The sequence below is a fragment of the Salvelinus sp. IW2-2015 genome, linkage group LG21, assembly GCF_002910315.2.
Source record: "Salvelinus sp. IW2-2015 linkage group LG21, ASM291031v2, whole genome shotgun sequence".
Taxonomy (NCBI): domain Eukaryota; kingdom Metazoa; phylum Chordata; class Actinopteri; order Salmoniformes; family Salmonidae; genus Salvelinus; species Salvelinus sp. IW2-2015.
Window position 1 is genome coordinate 4,755,349 of NC_036861.1, and position 20,819 is coordinate 4,776,167.

At 43.7% G+C, this 20,819-nt stretch overlaps 1 protein-coding gene across 2 annotated transcripts in view; it reads left to right on the forward strand.

Moving 5' to 3' along the window:
• Positions 1-20,819, forward strand: part of LOC111982379 (ERO1-like protein beta) — a 30,969-nt gene that overhangs the window by 6,452 nt on the left and 3,698 nt on the right. For both annotated transcript variants that reach the window (XM_024013938.3, XM_024013939.3), the window contains exons 4-13: positions 5,102-5,143; positions 11,364-11,446; positions 11,620-11,693; positions 12,545-12,665; positions 14,369-14,415; positions 14,990-15,004; positions 15,117-15,143; positions 16,289-16,381; positions 16,776-17,022; positions 17,370-17,439. In XM_024013938.3, the coding sequence (XP_023869706.1) occupies positions 5,102-5,143; positions 11,364-11,446; positions 11,620-11,693; positions 12,545-12,665; positions 14,369-14,415; positions 14,990-15,004; positions 15,117-15,143; positions 16,289-16,381; positions 16,776-17,022; positions 17,370-17,439 (819 nt within the window). The remainder of the gene's footprint in view (positions 1-5,101; positions 5,144-11,363; positions 11,447-11,619; positions 11,694-12,544; positions 12,666-14,368; positions 14,416-14,989; positions 15,005-15,116; positions 15,144-16,288; positions 16,382-16,775; positions 17,023-17,369; positions 17,440-20,819) is intronic.

Genomic DNA, 20,819 nt, shown 5'->3' on the forward strand with positions numbered 1-20,819 from the left:
ACACTTCTGTGAAATCAAACTGTCCACTTAGGAAGCAACACTGATTGACAATAAAGTTCACATGCTGTTGTGCAAATGGAATAGACAAAAGGTGGAAATTATAGGCAATTAGCAAGACACCCCCAATAAAGGAGTGGCTCTGCAGGTGGTGACCACAGACCAATTCTCAGTTCCTATGCTTCCTGGCTGATGTTTTGGTCACTTTTGAATGCTGGCGGTGCTTTCACTCTAGTGGTAGCATGAGACAGAGTCTACAACCCACACAAGTGGCTCAGGTAGTGCAGCTCATCCAGGATGGCACATCAATGCGAGCTGTGGCAAGAAGGTTTGCTGTGTCTGTCAGCGTAGTGTCCAGAGCATGGAGGCGCTACCAGGAGACAGGCCAGTACATCAGGAGACGTGGAGGAGGCCGTAGGAGGGCAACAACCCAGCAGCAGGACGCGTACCTCCGCCTTTGTGCAAGGAGGAGCAGGTGGAGCACTGCAGGCCCTGCAAAATGACTCCAGCAGCGCACAATGTGCATGTGTCTGCTCAAACAGTCAGAAACAGACTCCATGAGGGTGGTATGAGGGCCGACGTCCACAGGTGGGGGTTGTGCTTACAGCCCAACACGTGCAGGACGTTTGGCATTTGCCAGAGAACACAAGATTGGCAAATTCGCCACTGGCGCCCTGTGCTCTTCACAGATGAACGCAGGTTCACACTGAGCACATGTGACAGACGTGACAGAGTCTGGAGACGCCGTGGAGAACGTTCTGCTGCCTGCAACATCTCCAGCATGACGTTTGGCGGTGGGTCAGTCATGGTGTGGGGTGGCATTTCTTTGGGGGGACCGCACAGTCCTCCATGTGCTCGCCAGAGGTAGCCTGACTGCCATTAGGTACCGAGATGAGATCCTCAGACCCTTGTGAGACCATATGCTGGTGCGGTTGGCCTGGGTTCTCCTAATGCAAGACAATGCTAGATCTCATGTGGCTGGAGTGTGTCAGCAGTTCCTGCAAGAGGAAGGCATTGATGCTATGGACTGGCCCGCCCGTTCCCCAGACCTGAATCCAATTGAGCACATCTGGGACATCATGTCTCGCTCCATCCACCAACGCCACGTTGCACCACAGACTGTCAGGAGTTGGCGGATGCTTTAGTCCAGGTCTGGGAGGGAGATCCCTCAGGAGACCATCCGCACCTCATCAGGAGCATGCCAGGCGTTGTAGGGAGGTCATACAGGCACGTGGAGGCCACACACACTACTGAGCCTCATTTTGACTTGTTTTAAGGACATTACATCAAAGTTGGATAGCTGTAGTGTGGTTTTCCACTTTAATTTTGAGTGTGACTCCAAATCCAGACCTCCATGGGTTGATAAATTTGATTTCCATTGATAATTTATGTGTGATTTTGTTGTCAGCACATTCAACTATGTAAAGAAAAAAGTATTTCATAAGAATATTTCATTCAATCAGATCTAGGATGTGTTATTTTAGTGTTCCCTTTATTTTTTTGAGCAGTGTATATTTGAATGTTTTTGCAATTCGTTCCAGTCATTGGCAGCAGAGAACTGGAAGGAAATGAGATATACCTGCTGGAGCGCATGCTGCGGGTGGGTGTTGTTATGGTGACCAGTGAGCTGAGATAAGGAGGAGCTTTACCTAGCAAGGACTTATAGATGACCTTGAGCCAGTGGGTCTGGCGCCGAATATGTAGCGAGGGCCAGCCGACGAGAGCATACAGGTCACAGTGGTGGGTAGTATATGGGGCGTTGGTGACAAAACGGATGGCCCTGTGATAGACTACATCTAGTTTGCTTAGTAGAGTGTTAGAGGTTATTTTGTAAATGACATCGCCAAAGTCGAGGATCGGTAGGATAGTCAGTTTTACGAGGGTATGTTTGGCAGCGTGAGTGAAGGAGGCTTTGTTGCGAAATAGGAAGCTGATTCTAGATTTAGTTTTGGATTGGAGATGTTTAATATGAGTCTGGAAGGAGAGTTTACAGTCTAGCCAGACACCTAGGTATTTGTAGTTGTCCACATATTCTAAGTCAGAACCATCCAGAGTAGTGATGCTAGACGGGTGGGTGCGGGCAGCGATCGGTTGAAAAGCATGCATTTAGTTTTACTAGCGTTTTAAGAGCAGTTGGAGGCCACGGAAGGAGTGTTGTATGGCATTGAAGCACGTTTGGAGGTTTGTTAACACAGTGTCCAAAGAAGGGCCAGATGTATACAGAATGGTGTCGTCTGCATAGAGGTGGATCAGGGAATCACCCGCAGCAAGAGCGACATCAATGATATATACAGAGAAAAGAGTTGGCCCAAGAATTGAACCCTGTGGTACTCCCATAGAGACTGCCAGAGGTCCGGACAACAGGCCTTCTGATTTGACACACTGAACTCTGTCTGAGAAGTAGTTGGTGAACCAGGCGAGGCAGTCATTTGAGAATCCAAGGCTGTTGAGTCTGCCGATAAGAATACGGTGATTGACAGAGTCGAAAGCCTTGGCAGGTCGATGAAGACGGCTGCACAGTACAGTATTCGATGCTAGTTCAGTCTGCCACAGGGTGTTTTTGTGCTGATCGAGGGCAGTCAGGTCTGGAGTGAACCAAGGGCTATATCTGTTCTTAGTTCTACATTTTTTGAAAGGGGCATTATTTAAGATGGTGAGGAAATTACTTTAAAGAAAGACCAGGCATCCTCTACTGACGGGATGAGGTCAATATCTTTCCAGGATACCCGGGCCAGGTCGATTAGAAAGGCCTGCTCGCAGAAGTGTTTTAGGGAGCGTTTGACAGTGATGAGGGGTGGTCATTTGACCGGGGACACATAGCGGATGCAAGCAATGAGGCAGTGATCGCTGAGATCCTGATTTGAAAACAGCAGAGGTGTTTTTGGAGGTCAAGTTGGTCAGGATAATATCTATGAGGGTGCCCATGTTTATGGGTTTAGGGTTGTACCTGGTGGGTTCCTTGATAATTTGTTCGAACTGTTTGGGCATAGACCTGGAAAGTATGACAGAACTCTGCAGGCTATCTCTGCAGTAGATTGCAACTCCTCCCACTTTGACAGTTCTATCTTGACGGAAAGTGTTATAGTTGGGTATGGAAATCTCAGAATTTTTGGTGGCCTTCCTAAGCCAGGATTCAGACACGGCAAGGACATCAGGGTTGGCGGAGTGTGCTAAAGCAGTGAGTAAAACAAACTTAGGGAGGAGGCTTCTGATGTTAACATGCATGAGACCAAGGCTTTTACGGTTACAGAAGTCAACAAATGAGAGCGCCTGGTGACACGCAGGGCCTGGGTTAACCTCCACATCACCTGAGGAACAGAGGAGTAGGAGGATGAGGGTACGGCTAAAGGCTATCAAAACTGGTCGTCTAGTGCGTTGGGGACAGAGAATTAAAGGAGCAGATTTCTGGGCGTGGTAGGATAGATTCAGGGCATAATGTACAGACGGGTAGGGTGCGGGTACAGTGGAGGTAAACCTAGGCATTGAGTGACGATAAGAGAGGTTGCATCTCTGGACGCACTAGTTATGCTGGGTGAGGTCACCGCTTGTGTGGGAGCTGGGACAAAAGAGGTATCTGAAGCATGTTGAGTGGGACTAGGGGCTCCGCAGTGAACTAAAACAATGATAACTATCCTAAACAACAGTATACAAGGCATATTGACATTAGAGAGAGACATAAAACAAGGCATAAAGCAATCACAGGTGTTGATTGGAAGAGCTAGCTAAGTCAACAACGCAAAACAACAGCTAATCAGCTAAGACAACAACAACAGGTAAAATGGCGATGAATGGGCAGAGAGGGTCAGTTAACTACACGCAGGGCCTGAGTTCGAGGCTGGGGCCGACAGATAAACAAAATGGAGTACCGTGATTAATGAACAGTCCAGCAGGCATCAGCTATGTAGCCAAGTGATCATAGGGTCCAGTGAACAGCAATAGATGAAACAGGGAAGCCGCTAGGTAGTCGTTACTACACTAGCAAGCGGGAGACATGGCGTTCAAAAAAAAGTTAGCAGGTCGGGGCTAGTAGAAGCGTCTGCTCCGACGTCCGGCAAAGGCCGGTTGAGGGCACAACGGATGGAATTACGTCGGCAGACCAGTCATGATGGAACGGCATGTCGACAAAGGGTCCAGGCCATTTGGCAAAAGAGGTATTGTAGCTGGAGTAATTTCGTTTGCTAGCTGGGAGATGCGCCTGGCTAGCTGGTGCTAGCTTCAGGACAAGGGCGTTAGCCACTATAGACACTCGGTAGCAGATAGCTAGCAGCGATGATCTGATGCAAAGGTCCAGAGCTTACGGCAAGAATCCGGTGGTGTAGTGGATTCTAGTCGTGTTAGTGAAGAGTCCGGGAGACATCAGCTGTGTAGCCGAGTGATCATAGGGTCCACTGAGCAGGCCTGGAGATGGACCTGGCTCAAGGCTAGCTTCGGGGTTGGGCCACTCGGTGGTGGCAGCTAGCTAGCTGCGACGATCAGGAGTAATGGTCCAGGGCTTACAGCAGGAATCCTGTGTTTTTAGTGGAGAAAAACAATCTGATATGCTCACGGTTGATAACGCGCTATGCAGGCTGGCAAGTATTATCCAGGCTAAAAGCGTCTGGTGTCTGTGCTAAAGGTAAAGGCCGCTAGCAGTGGCTAACAATGACTAAATAGCTAGTAGCTAATTAGCTGCTGATGGCTAGCTTCTGGTGGAGGTTTTAGCTATATGGTCTAAAAATAGCAGATCCGTATCACATTGGGTGAGGCGGGTTGCCGGAAGGTATATTTAATTTTAAAAAAGGAAAAAGAGATTTAAAATGTATACAAAAAAGACGAAAAATACAAAATTTACACGGGAGAACGACAAACAACGTCTGCACTGCTACGCCATCTTGGAATATTGCTAATCATTCTAATTATTTTAAATCTAGGCCACCAAGAAGAGACCAGGGCTAGGGGCAAATTAACCCTAGTGGGTTAATTTACAATTGTTAATATAGTGTTTCCCTAGTCTTCGTATTCTAATCTGTGTTTTCTGTTAATTATAGCTTAGCCTCTGTGACCTGCTTTCTGCATTGTTGACAGTGATGTCCCATCAGTTTTCTTTGTGTGTGTTTGTTTACAGAGCAAGATTCCAGTGGGAATAAAGTCTGGAAACTACAATAGGGTAAGGCGGTCTTCTCCCCAGATAGACAGACGGCGTTCACTCAACAGTCATTCAACTGTAATGAATACAAACACACTCTACAAACACATTAAAATGAAAGGAAAGAGAATGTTCCATATGCACTTTCGATTTTCATGCAATGTGGCAAAGAAACAGGAGTGTACTTACTATGTTTTAAAAGAATTAGGGCAAAGGAGTAAGTTAAACAGATAATACTGTGTAAATGTATGGTTGGAAGAATGTATTATGGTTGGGGGGGGGTAAGCGAGGGACATGATTGTTGGCAAACGCTTGGGTCGTGTTCAGTAGGCATGAAAAGGAGTGAAACAGGTGGAGTGAAACGGGTGGGTACTATCTGATTTTTCTCCAATTACCAATGCTTGTTTTTGTTCTCTTCTACAGAATGTTTTGATACAGTGTGCGCTAATGAACATGACACTGGCATAATGCCTTCTGTTTGTCTTGTAATGACCCACTAGTGTTTGTTGGATATCTGGACTGATTGCCAGTCAAGGTCAAATCCTGCTGTATCTTTAGTTAGTGGGAAAAGGTTATGTTTGGACACATCGGTTGAGCTAGGGGTAGTTACATGGCTATAGGCTACATTATGTGCAGGGCAAGGTTTGTTTTTCAACTTTAATGAAATCAGCCACATCTCACAGATTTTCGACCAACAGCGTTTAGCCAGACAGCTCTTCAAAACTTTTCAGTAGTTTATTAGCCACATCTGGCTTGACCTCCCGAGGCCTCTGGTCCCTTATTGTGTGGTGTGTTGTGTGTGATTTTTGCCACATCACCCCCAGTGTTAGGGGTTAGCGCTAAGTGTGCTACTGGAGACGTGTGAGGCAAAAGGCAGATTAATTTCGCAGTTAGCGCTGTGGTGATGCTCTCCCACAGCTGAAGGCACAGAGTGCTGGCTAGAGACGCTATGTGGCTGGCGACGTGGCCATGCCACAGGACAAAGCACAGCAGGTGCTTGTGTGTGAGGTCATGACGAAACATTAGCTGACTGCACATCAGAGTTGTTTATTTTGCTTTTTATGCTTCGTGGCATGTGGCGTTAGCTTAACCAATTTGTTTAGCCCCTCAGGTATTTTTTCTTGACTGACTTTCTATTTAAAAAGTTTAATCCTATTGTAGACAGTGTGTGAAGAGCTCGAGTTGAAGTATACAGAGTAGGGAGCCCTATATGATGGATTTAGCCTAGCCTAATTGATAACAAAGATGGGTCGTTCCATTTGATTTCAATCACCTTTTGACTGCATCCCTTTTGATTTTAACAAAATTGTTTATACATATTTGTCCATGGTAGAAGTGGTCAGAAAGTAGCTTTTTGGACTTGAATGCCAAAACATTTAGGAGATAGTGGTGCTCGAAGATGACCCATTTTACATACCCCACCATACCATGAGACATCCATGTCTTCATCACTGGAAAATATATAAGGTTGAGTTTGATATAATTTAAAAGCTTATAAACAGGGTTGTCAAACTATTGTATTATTTCTTGACAATGATATATATATACATTTATTTTAAGCTATATGTTGTATCTTAGACCCGATTTTACATAATCTGAGGTGTTTGTGTTGTGCCCGCCACAGCATGCTCTTGAATACAGGTTGGGTGTCATGTTTTGGGTGATCAATTATTTTAAATGGGAATACAATTGAAATGTCAACTTTCAAATAAATGGTAGCTCAAAGATGGTTGGAGGTCCACACATTAGAGACTTAAATAAGAATATCAGTTTTAAATTATACTGCCAAGTTTCTATAGGAAACCTATTGAAATCATAGAAATATAGATAATAGAGTAGACATTCCCATTTAAATTGACTTTTGATGGTGGGTGGACTGGTGGCCATCTTTGTGGTAGTAATTGGAAGTATACATTTCAATTCAGTTAACATTTAAATTATGTACCAGCTAAATTGCAAGGATATGTCCTAGGGTTGAGCAGTATCCAGATTTCCATACCTTCACACCATACTTGTGCCATCCCGGGATATACGGTATTACTGGTAGTGCACATAAGGGGCGCTATTTTTTTTCTCTTCCAAACGTATAAAAAAAAAAGGCAAAAAAACATCACTTACCAGAATGCTAACAAGTACTAAGGAATTCTTATAGTGGATGCTAGGTAAATGCTAATGAGCGCATACTACTAGGACAGACAACCCCGCTCATAAAGTTATGCAAGTATCTCAAAACGCAGTTTGCAGCACGCACAGAACAAAAATTAGACAGCAGGGTTCTTAATACAGGAGGGGATTGTCTCTGCTGCTCCTACCAAGAAGCTTGATCTTGCAAGCTAACGTTAGCAAAATGAACAAGTTTGCAAAACCCAGCTGGAGAGAATTTATTTGGCACATCTTAGATAGTTAACTTAATAGTTATAGGATATATAGCTGGCAAACATTAGTAGTAAATGTCATACAAGTGGAACTTGATCAGCTCACTTAAGTTCCGCTGCAGCAGTGACTCACCCATTTTGCTCATTGTGCTTCTTTGTAAACAAACACACGTGACTGGCTCAAACCGCTTTTTTGGGAAACTAGTACCTGTAAGCTTCATAATGATGAAAAATGATCTAACGGGCGAAATTATGAACGCGATCTGCTTTATCTATTACCTAGTAGACAAGTTGACTGCAGGTATTTATTTAAAAAGTACTACTATTCAAAGCACAAAAACCATCACTTACCAGTATGCTAACAAAATGCTAATAAGTTCTAGGGGATTCTCATGGAGAATGCTAACAAAATAATAACGAGCGCATTGCAAACATTGTATACAGTTTCTGACCTAAACTACACAAGTAACTCAAAAACGCTAGTCACAGTTTGTTGCATGCGGAGTTGCCACTTTAGTTTTAGAAGTGGGGGTATACAACCTAAAGCTCATTTCCTTTTACACAATTCAATATCCCGTCTCTATTTAGCACAAAAAGCAAGCAAAATTGCCCACAGTCATCAAGCTAGTAGGTAAGAGATCATTATTACATTTGTTTAAGTGATTAGTAAGACTGAACTAGATCAAAGGTAATTCAATAATAAATATTGTGTTGCACCTAATATATGGACAACTCTTGAAAAAAGACTTTTGATTTTGTCTTTATTAAGACATCCTATCAGACCGACCAGCCAGCCCTAACCGCTTGCACGCCCGACCCCGACCCCCTCCAGTCTAGTCAATAACTCAACTCTCTCCCAACACAAATTCCTTCACAGTTCACACCTTTTTTTAATTTCCAAGGGAATGTTTTGGAAACAAAAAAACCCACATACACCTCAAATATACATTAACAAACAGCAAATCTTCCATATAATTAATCTCATAGGACTAATAGTAAATCATTAAATCAAATGTATTTATATAGCCCTTCTTACATCAGCTGATATATCAAAGTGCTGTACAGAAACCCAGCCTAAAACCCCAAGCAGCAAGCAATGCAGGTGTAGAAGCACAGTGGCTAGGAAAAACTCCTTAGAAAGGCCGAAACCTAGGAAGAAACCTAGAGAGGAACCAGGCTATGAGGGGTGGCCAGTCCTCTTCTGGCTGTGCCAGGTGGAGATTATAACAGAACATGGCCAAGATGTTCAAATGTTCATAAAGGACCAGCATGGTCAATTAATAGTAATCACAGTGAACAGGTCAGGGTTCCATAGCCGCAGGCAGAACAGTTGAAACTGGAGCAGCAGCACGGCCAGGTGGACTGTGGACAACAAGGAGTCATCATGCCAGGTAGTCCTGAGGCATGGTCCTAGGGCTCAGGTCCTCCGAGAGAGAAAGAAAGAGAGAATTAGAGAGAGCATACTTACATTCACACAGGACACCGGATAAGACAGGAGAAATACTCCAGATATAACAGACTGACCCTGTGGTCTCAATTAAAGAGTAGGCTATAACAATCAATCTTAACATAATCACTAGTTAACTACACATGGTTGATGATATTACTAGTTTATCTAGCTTGTCCTGCGTTGCATATAATTGATGCTGTGCCTGTTAATATATCATTGAATCACACCATCTACTTCGCCAAACGGGTGATTTAACAAGCGCATTCGCGGAAAAAGCACTGTCGTTGCACCAATGTGTACCTAACCATAAACATCAACGCCTTTCTTAAAATCAATACACAAGTATATATTTTTAAACCTGCATATTTAGTTAATATTGCCTGCTAACATGAATTTCTTTTAACTAGGGAAATTGTGTCACTTCTCTTGCAAGAGTCAGGGTATATGCAGCAGTTTGAGCCGCCTGGCTCGTTGCGAACTGTGTGAAGACTATTTCTTCCTAACAAAGACAGCCAACTTCACCAAGCAGGGGATGATTTAACCCAAGCGCATTTGCGAAAAAAGCACAATCGTTGCACGAATGTACCTAACCATAAACATCAATGCCTTTCTTAAAATCAATACACAGAAGTATATATTTTTAAACCTGCATATTTAGTTAAAAGAAAATTCAGGTTAGCAGGCAATATTAAACTAGGGAAATTGTGTCACTTCTCTTGTGTTCATTGCACGCAGAGTCAGGGTATATGTAACAGTTTGGGCCGCCTGGCTCGTTGCGAACTAATTTGCCAGAATTTTACGTAATTATGACAACATTGAAGGTTGTGCAATGTAACAGCAATATTTAGACTTATGGATGCCACCCGTTAGATAAAATACGGAACGGTTCCGTATTTCACTGAAAGAATAAACGTTTTGTTTTCGAAATTATAGTTTCCGGATTTGACCATATTAATGACCTAAGGCTCGTATTTCTGTGTGTTATTATAATAATAATTTACACTTGTGTGTATAAGATAGTTGTGAAATTGTTAGGTTAGATTACTTGTTAGATATTACTGCATAGTTGGAACTAGAACTAGAAGCACAAGCATTTCGCTACACTCACATTAACATCTGCTAACCATGTGTATGTGACAAATAAAATGTGATTTATAATTACGTCTATGATTTGATAGGGCAGTCTGACTGAGCGGTGGTAGGCAGCAGCAGGCTCGTAAGCATTCATTTAAACAGCACATTACTGCGTTTGCCAGCAGCTCTTCGCAATGCTTCAAGCATTGCGCTGTTTATGACTTCAAGCCTATCAACTCCTGAGATTAGGCTGGCAATACTAAAGTACCTATTAGAACATCCAATAGTCAAAGTTATATGAAATACAAATGGTATAGAGAGAAATAGTCCTATAATAACTACAACCTAAAACGTCTTACCTGGGAATATTGAAGACTCATGTTAAAAGGAACCACCAGCTTTCATATGTTCTCATGTTCTGAGCAAGGAACTTAAACGTTAGCTTTTTTACATGGCACATATTGCACTTTTACTTTCTTCTCCAACACTTTTTGTTTTTGCATTATTTAAACCAAATTGAACATGTTTCATTATTTATTTGAGACTACATTGATTTTATTGATGTATTATATTTAGTTAAAATAAGTGTTCATTGTTCATTCAGTATTGTTGTAATTGTCATTATTACATATATATATATATAAAAATCGGCCGATTAATCGGTATCAGCTTTTTTGGGTCCTCCAATAATCGGTATCGGCATTGAAAAATTATTATCGGTCGACCTCTACAGATGTTGTAGAGCATGAACCTGCAGGAGTGAGTCACTATTTTGATGTTTGCAGAGAACATTGTCCAGGGTAATGCCAAGGTTCTTTGCACTCTAGGAGGGGGACCGTGGAGTTGTCGACCGTGATTGAGTAGTCTTGGAGCGGTCAGGCCTTCCCCAGGAGGATGAGCAGCTCTGTCTTGTTGAGCTCCTCCCTTCTGGCACCCACCTGGGTGTCAGAAGGGAGGAATGAGAAAAGTAGTTGTGTGTTATCTGCATAGCAATGATTGGAGAGACCATAAGAGGATATGATAGAGCCGAGTGACTTGGCGTATAGAGAGAAAAAAGGAGGGGGCCTAGAACCGAGCCCTTGGGGGACACCAGTAGTGAGAGCATGTGAAATGGTTCAACTTTGAGCACCTTTATCTGTTTTGGCATTCAAGTCCAAAAAGTAACCATGGGCAAATATGTATGGAAAGTTTTGTTCAAATCACAAGGGGTGCCATCAAAAAGTGATTGAAATCCAATTGACCGACCCAGATGGAGCATTTTTCTTAGGCTACCCATTTTTACTTTAAAGTTAGCTTATTTCATCTAGCTAATGCTCTTTTCTCTTTCTATCCTTGTGGCCAGTATTCCCAGGTGGCCAACGCCAACACAGACATAGTAGATTGTGAACAAGCCCAAGACCTGGGGGCCATTAACAGCACCCTGAGGTAAGAGCACACGCACACGCATGCTACTTCCCTAAAAGGCCTCATACATACCATGGGCATCAGTTTTGATAAGAAACCACTAAACCAACACTCCAAAATATGGTGGTTATTTCAGATGAATGAAAGCATTGTCCAAGAGTGGTTGCTGTATTACTTTTGCTCCTCTCCTATAGTAACTACAGTAAAGAGGCCTTTGAGGACTGGGCCCGGCACGATGACGCACAGGACCACTTCTGTGAGCTGGATGGTAAGGCCCACTCTTCTTCCACCGCAATGCTCTTTTTAGACGGTGCCTATTTTTTCCATTCATATGGGATTGAGGCTGGTGTATTTCTTCTAACATTGGTGCTAGAGTGGGGTGTTGCAAAAGCAGTAGGTTTTTTACCTGCTACACTGGAAGTGGAACTTAAGGCCAGTGTGCAAGATCCACTTTTATAAATTATACGCTCAGTAATCTGATGGGCAAACGCATGTAGCTGTCTGAGAGTATCTGTTTGGAGAGGTGGAGACTTTGCTAGTGTCGTTAGAATATTTTCTAACACGTCTCCCCCTGGAACATAATCGAGCATCTGACGCAATTGTCTGTGGAATTGCAAAATATTTTATTTCTGAGTGTCTGAGGTTATACGCTCACCAACGCGAGACTCTCGTGAAGCCACGCTTCTTACATAATAGGAGCTTCTCATGGTCTGCAAAGACTGTGCATGTAGTGTAGCAGGCCAGTAATGCATTTTGGTCTTTGACAGTCACTTTCGAGATGTGAAAACATCTGCCAAACTTTTTTATTTTATTTTTATTTCACCTTTATTTAACCAGGTAGGCCAGTTGATAACAAGTTCTCATTTACATCTGCGACCTGGCCAAGATAACGCAAAGCAGTGCGACAAAAACAACACAGTTACACATGGGATAAACAAACGTGCAGTCAATAACACAATAGAAAAATATGCATACAGTGTGTGCAAATGTGTGAAATTTGGTGAAATTCCCCTTTAACATTGACAAGATACATGTTATAAGGTGCATCTCAATAGTGAAAGGGATTCATCTATCCATTCATCCCAATGTTCTCTCATTCTTTCTCACACCTTCTGTCAGATGAGACGTCACCAGATGCAGACTATGTGGACCTGCTCCTAAACCCGGAGCGCTACACTGGCTACAAGGGCCCCTCAGCCTGGAGAGTGTGGAACAGCATCTACGAGGAGAACTGCTTCAAGTGAGACACACACAAAAGAAACTTGTGCAATTTTTTTTTATTTTACCTTTATTTAACTAGGCAAGTCAGTTAAGAACAAATTCTTATTTTTCAATGACGGCCTAGGAACAGTCGGTTAACTGCCTTGTTCAGGGGCTGAACAGTTTTGCACACAGATTAACTACATCTCTCCCATGCATACTTGCGCACAGTCCACTCACACACACACCACATAAGCGACATGTTCCCTAATCTGTAGCTAGCTTAAATATTTCAGCTTCTTCCCTCTCTTCGATGGTCTGATATACAGTCAGGTCCATAATTATTGGCATGTGTGCATCAAAGATCCACCACCATATTTTACTGCAGGCACAAGGTACTTTTCTGCATATGCTTCCGTTTTCCAAAACCACCACTGGTGTGTGTGGCCAAAGAGCTCTATTTTTATGTCATTTGACCATACCACCGGTTCCAATCCAAGTCACAATGCCGTTTAGGCGTAGCTCCGTTTACCATAGCTCCGTCTAGGCGGAGCTATGGTCAGATGACATGAATATAGAGCTCTTTGGCCACGCACCCGAGTGCTGGGTGTTTGGCATCAAAAAAAGGGAAGCATATGCAATAAAGTACCTCATACCTATGGTAAAATTTAGTGGTGAATTGTTGATGTTATGGGGCTGTTTTGCTTCCACTGGTCCTGATGCCCTTTTTAAGGTCAACGGCATCATGAACTTTATCAAGTACCAGGACATTTGTGCCAAACACCTGGTTGCCTCAAATTGATTTTCCAGGAAGACTATAAACCCAAGCACTAACCAAAATCCACAAGGAAAAGGGCAGTCCATAAGAGCAGGAGAATGATCTGGAAAGATTCTGTATGGAGGAATGGTCTAAGATCCTCCCAACGTGTTCTCCAATCTCAAAGCATTTTAGAGAAGGGTTCAGTGCCGTTATCCTCGCAAGGAAAGGGTGCTATACTATTAAAAACAGGCGTGCCAATCATCAATTGTGTTAGTATAAAATAATATAATTTCCCTTTTTTTAGCATACAATATAGCTCAGTATTTGTATAATTTTATAGTATTTTTTGCTTGTCTTTATTTTATTATTTAACCTTTTACTTACTTAGGCAAGTCGGTTAAGAACATATTCTTATTTACAATGACTGCCTACACCGGCAAAACCCTAACCAGGACGACGCTGGGCCAATTGTGCGCCGCCCTATGGGACTTCCGATCACGGCCGGTTGTGATACAGCCCGGGATCGAACCGAGTTCGAAAATTCAAACAAAAAAAGATATATATCCCAATGCCCCAGGGCAGTGATTGGGGACACTACCCTGTGTAGGGTGCCGTCTTTCGGATGCGACGTTAAACGGGTGTCCTGACTCTCTGAAGTCATTAAAGATCCCATGGCACTTATCTTAAGAGTAGGGGTGTTAACCCCGGTGTCCTGGCTAAATTCCCAATCTGGCCCTCAAACCATCACGGTCACCTAATAGTCCCCAGTTTACAATTGGCTCTTTCATCCCCCTCCTCTCCCCTGTAACTATTCCCCAGGTTGTTGCTGTAAATGGGAACATGTTCTCCGTCAACTTACCTGGTAAAATAACGAATAAATAATAAATAAATAAAATGTGCCAATAATTATGGACCCGACTGTATGTCATTTTGATAAATCCATAGAGTATAGTGTCTGATTGCCCATTGTTTGTGGTTTGCAGGCCCAGATCAGTGTACCGGCCCCTTAACCCATTGGTTCCGCCCAGAGGTAAGGGATGCTCTTCTAGCTTACAGCCTGTATTCACCATCATGGATTGACTTGTCTCCATTTTCCTTCTCAGGGTGGCCTGTATTTTACAGTCTGAAGCCAACAGCTAGTTTTGTTTTACGTTTGCCCTGTGTATTCACATGCCTTCATTTCACTATTAGGTTATAATAATAGTTGTTATATTGTTAATAACCAATATATTAATTATAAACTATATAAATTGTTATTTAGTGCTAGTTTTCCAGAATCATTTCCAGAGATGGTGTGTGTACATATTCAGCTTCTGTGTAATAGGTCATGTCCTCTCTATCAGCTTACCTGCTGGTAATAGATCGTTGATGGTAATAATGATACCAGGGCTTTTGTTCATGTTTGCCTTGTAGTGTTACTTGAGTTATTTATAAGTAAATACTGTACAGTTTTCCCCTCCAGATGTCTGTGTGGGTTTGTGTGCGTGCGTGCGTGTGTGCGTGCGCGTCCTCGTGCATGTGTAATATTAATAGCCTACAGGTACGTGTGTAACATGCCTTTGTCCTCCTTTCCCTCCCTTTTGTATTTTTTTTCATTCCCATAGGAGGAGATGATGATGGTAAGATGGAATCTATGCATGTTAATCTATGTATATTGAATTGTGCTATTTATAATATGCTTTAATGAATGCAAACTGACACAAGGCCTGTTGCCGTCTTGTATCCGTGCAGGCGAAGGCTTCTACAACTGGCTGGAAGGTAACTTTTTTTAAATTGTTTTTTATTTCATCAAATTATTTAAAAAATCTCTTCAAATTAGCATTATTTTCACTTCAAACACACAATATATTTTGGAATGAAGCAGTGGCACATCTTTGTTCAGCACGGTTACACTTTATAATCATTTCCCTGTATGGGACGCCACAGGACAAGTAGAAACTTCTAAATGAATTCCACTAGAATGGGATTATTTTAGTTATTTGTTAATTAGTCCATTTCAGAATAACTTGAATGTTCCGTGTCATCGTCGAATGCCCCTTAACCACACCACTCAGAACAGCCACTCGCATCCAAACCAATTCAGCCGAGACACTCTCTCTCTCTCCAACTTTTTCTCTTGTATAATGGGTTTTCAACATCTCTCAGGTTGCGTCTTGTGCGTCCCAAATGGCACCCTAAGTAGTGTACTATATAGGGAAATGGATGCCAAAAAAAAGCACCCTCTTTGTATTACATTTTACATTTTAGTCATTTAGCAGACGCTCTTATCCAGAGCGACTTACAGTAGAGTGCATACATTTTATTAAATTTTACATACTGAGACAAGGATATCCCTACTGGCCAAACCCTCCCTAACCCGGACGACGCTATGCCAATTGTGCGTCGCCCCACGGACCTCCCGGTTGCGGCCGGCTGCGACAGAGCCTGGGCGTGAACCCAGAGACTCTGGTGGCGCAGCTAGCACTGCGATGCAGTGCCCTAGACCACTGCGCCACCCGGGAGATATGTATGCCTTCATTAAGGTGTTTTTGTTCAGGCAGACAATAGTGGTGGAAACCTCTTTGGGTGGGCTACAAAGAAACCATACACAGTTCCATTCCTTGGCTCTAGTATAGAGAAGACTATGAAATAAGCCTTTGTTGTGAATGTCCCGTGTTGTGCAGACACACTTACTGGACCAAGAGAGGGGACTCTAGTCACTCAAATGCGTTGTTGACGACACACACATACACAGTAATGGCAGACTATTTCTGAACCAGGGGTGTGCGTGTGTGCGTATCTCAAGCTTTCTTGTTTTCTCCTCTCTTTCTCTCACCCTCTCCCTCCCCTCTCTCTCTCTCTCTTCCCATCACCCCTCTACATACTCTTTCTCTCTCTCTTTTTCAACCCTTCCTCCCCTCTAGGTCTGTGTTTGGAGAAGAGGGTGTTCTACCGGCTCATCTCTGGTCTCCACAGCAGCATAAACATCCACCTGTGTGCAGAGTACCTATTGGCCGGTAGGAAAAACCAACCACTTCCTCTCTATAGATGTCAAAACAGTCACCAGCGTTATATGGTCGTAGAATTATGATTCTTAGAATAGAAGTAAGCCCCTCGAGTCATGGCAATTTGGGTGGCGGGTGTAGTAATGTGTGTGGTGTATTGGTGTTTGTGTAAAACCAATTTATAATTTTCTATATATTTACTCTACTTTTGTAAGTGTTCTTGTATTGGAATTATTTCATATGGGTCTGTTTTATCATTCTATAACTAATTCCCTGTGTTTACGTCGTCGTTACATCAATGCATAAAGGTTTCTAAATCAGTGGTCCCCGTTTTTCACCCCGACGTCATCAAAGTCGTGCCAACGTCGATGTAACCCTCACTGTTCACTCTCCCTGCTCTCGTCAGAGGGCTGGGGCAAGTCCCTGTGGGGCCCCAACGTGCAGGAGTTCCGGCAGCGCTTCGACCCGGCCGAGACCAAGGGCGAGGGCACGCGGCGCCTCAAGAACCTCTACTTTCTCTACCTGATCGAGCTGCGCGCCCTCTCCAAGGTGGCGCCCTACTTCGATCGAGCCTTCGTCAACCTGTACACGGGCGACCGTCAAGAGGACCGAGCCACCAAAGAGTTACTGCTGCAGTTCTTCAACGAGACCAAGTTAGTACTTTTTTTTTTTACATATATTTTTTAAAAGGGATTTTTTTTCTATTTATAGAAGAGATAGTGAGAGAGGAGGGTGACAGTGAAGAACGATAGAGGTTGTGTCAAAGGGCAGTAGGCTAGATTCAAACCTATGCCAACACTATAGACGTGTGCCAGAGGTTGCAGCATTACAGCTAGACCAAGCAGGCCACAATACCAATTGAGTCTTAAGGATAATTTCCGCAACTCAACTCTAGGGCTTCAATGAGACCGTGAGTTTCAGTTCAAGTGGTCGGTTTTGATTGTGAACTAGAGGGGATATTGTCTTGGCTTCGAAATAACTGTCTGTTCTCGTCTGCCAGAGCTTTCCCAATGCACTTTGACGAGAAGTCCATGTTTGCTGGGCAGAAGATCGAAGCAAAAACGTTGAAGGTGAGTCCACACTTCTCACTTTCCTTTCACTGTTAGTACTAACATGCTTATATTTGCCATAAGCCCAGTCCTAGAATAGGTTTGACCCATATCTCAATGGTTTGGTCCCTAGCATAGCTTTGTACAGTGGGTCTTAATTTGGACTGTGGAGAGCAGATGTGTCTATGCAGATTTTTGTGCTAGCTCACTGCACGAGCGGCTAACCAAATGGGCCAGTATTCGGTCAACAGACAGTGGTTTAATGCACTGTATAATGATTTTGATGCGTCCATTGAACTTGACTTGACACATCCAAGATATGGCCTAGTAGGCCTACAATACTATACATATCAAATACATTTTGTATTTGTCACATGCGCCGAATATAACAGGGCTAACCAAATGGGCACCTTACAGTGAAATGCTTACTTACTTAACCAACAATGCAGTTTTAAGAAAAATACCTACAAAAATAAGAAATAAAACTAACAAATAATTAAAGAGCAGCAGTAAAATAACAATAGCGAGGCTATATTCAGAGGGTACCGGTACAGAGTCAAAGTGCGGGGAAACCGGTTAGTAGAGGTAATTGGGATAATATGTACATGTAGGTAGAGTTATTAATGTGACTATGCATAGATAATAACAGAGTAGCAGCAGTGTAAAAGAGGGGGTGGGGGGGGCAATGCAAATAGTCTGGGTAGCCATTTGATTAGATGTTCAGGAGTCTTATGGCTTGGTGGTAGAAGCTGTTTAGAAGCCTCTTGGACCTAGACTTGGCGCTCCGGTACCATTTGCCGTGCGGTAGCAGAGAGAACAGTTTATGACTAGGGTAGCTGGAGTCTTTGCCAATTTTTAGGGCCTTCCTCTGACACCGCATGGTATAGAGGTCCTGGATGGCAGGAAGCTTGGCCCCAGTGATGTACTGGCCTATACGCACTACCCTCTGTAGTGCCTTGCCGTCAGAGGTCAAGCAGTTGCCACACCAGACAGTGATGCAACCCATCAGGATACTCTCGATGGTGCAGCAGTAGAACCTTTTGAGGATCTGAGAACCCATGCCAAATCTTTTCAGTCTCCTGGGGGGGAATAGGTTTTGTCATGCCCTCTTCATGACTGTCTTGGTGTGCTTGGACCATGTTAGTTTGTTGGTGATGTGGACACCAAGGAACTTGAAGCTCTCAACCTGCCCCTCTACAGCCCCGTCGATGAGAATGGGGGCGTGCTCGGTCCTCCTTTTCCAATCATCTCCTTTGTCTTGATCACGTTGAGGTTGTTGTCCTGGCACCACACGGCCAGGTCTCTGACCTCCTCTCTATAGGCTGTCTTGTCGTTGTTGTTTATCAGGCCTAACACTGTTGTGTCTTCGGCAAACTTAATTATGGTAATTTAGTTGTGTCTGGCCGTGCAGTCATGAGTGAACAGGGAGTACAGGAGGGGACTGAGCACGCACCCCTGAGGGGCCCTCGTGTTGAGGATCAGCGTGGCGGATGTGGTGTTACCTACCCTTACCACCTGGGGGCAGCCCGTCAGGAAGTTCAGGATCCAGTTGCAGAGGGATGTGTTTAGTGCCAGGGTCCTTAACTTAGTGATGAGTTGAGGGCACTATGGTGTTGAATGCTGAGCTGTAGTCGAAGAATAGCATTCTCACATAGGTGTTCCTTTTGTCCAGGTGTGAAAGGGCAGTGTGGAGTGCAATAGAGATTGTGTCATCTGTTGGAGCGGTATGCAAATTGGAGTGGTTTTAGGGTTTCTGCGATAATGATGAGCCAACACCAGTCTTTCAAAGCACTTCAGGGCTACAAATGTGAGTGCTACGGGTCGGTAGTCATTTAGGCAGGTTACCTTAGTGTTCTTGGGCACAGGGACTATGGTGGTCTGCTTAAAACATGTTGGTATTAGACTTAGACAGGGAGAGGTTGAAAATGTCAGTGAAGACACTTGCCAGTTGGTCAGCGCATGCTCGGAGTACACGTCCTGGTAATACATCTGGCCCTGCAGCCTTGTGAATGTTGACCTGTTTAAAGGTCTTACTTACATCGGCTGCGGAGAGCGTGATCACACAGTCGTCTGGAACAGCTGATGCTCTCATACATGTTTCAGTGTTACTCGCCTCGAAGCGAGCATAGAAGTAATTTTGCTCATCTGGTAGGCTCGTGTCACTGGGCAGCTCTTGGCTGTGCTTCCTTTTATAGTCTGTAATAGTTTGCAAGCCCTGCCACATCCGACGAGTGTTGGAGCCAGTGTTGTACAATTCGATCTTAGTCCTGTATTGATCCTTTGCCTGTTTAATGGCTCGTCGGAGGGCAACTGCTTAAATTTTTGCTTGTAAGCAGGAATCAGGATAGAATTATGGTCAGATTTGCCAAATGGAGAACGAGAGAGAGCTTTGTACGCATCTTTGTGTGTGGAGTAAAGGTGGTCTCGAGTTGTTCTTCCTCAGGTTGCACATGTGACATGCTGGTAGAAATTAGGTAGAACGGATTTAAGTTTCCCTGCATTAAAGTCCCCGGCCACTAGGAGCGCCACCTCTGGATGAGCGCTTTCCTGTTTGCTTATGGCCTTATACAGCCCATTGAGCGCTGTCTTAGTGCCAGCATCAGTTTGTGGTGGTAAATAGACAGCTACGAAGAATATAGATGAAAACTCTCTTGGTAAATAGTGTGGTCTACAGCTTATCATGAGATACTCTACCTCAGCAATACCTTGAGACTTCCTTAGATATTGTGCACCATTTGTTGTTTACAAATATACTTAGACCGCCACCCCTTGTCTTACCAGAGGCTGCTGTTCTATCCTGCCGATACAGTGTATAACCCGTCAGCTGTATGTTATTCATGTCGTCGTTCAACAACAGCTCGGTGGAACATAAGATATTCGTTTTTATTGTCCCGTTGGTGGATATACGTGCTTTTAGTTTGTCCACTTTATTATCCAGTGATTGTACGTTGGCCAATAGTACCGATGGCAAAGGCAGATTAGCCACTCGTCGCCAGATCCTCACAAGGCACCCCGATCTCCTTCCGCGATACCTTAGTCTCTTTCTCCTGCGAATGACGGGGATGAGGGCCTGTTCAGGTGTCTGGAGTAAATCCCTCTCGTCTGACTCATTCAAGAAAAATGATTTGTCCAGTTCAAGGTGAGTAATCACTGTTCTGATGTCCAGAAGCTCATTTCGGTCATAAGAGACGGTAGCAACAACATTATGTACAAAATAAGTTCCAAACAAAATAGCAGTGTTGTTTAAGAGCCCATAAAACGGCAGCCGTCCCCTCCAGCGCCATCTTCTAAGGCCGACGTGAAGTCATAATAGCTAAGCTTAAAGCTAATGACAACTGACTTGGTGCGAGTGTATGTGTGTTTGATTCCTCAGCCGCACTGATTGACTAAATCTGTTCAAA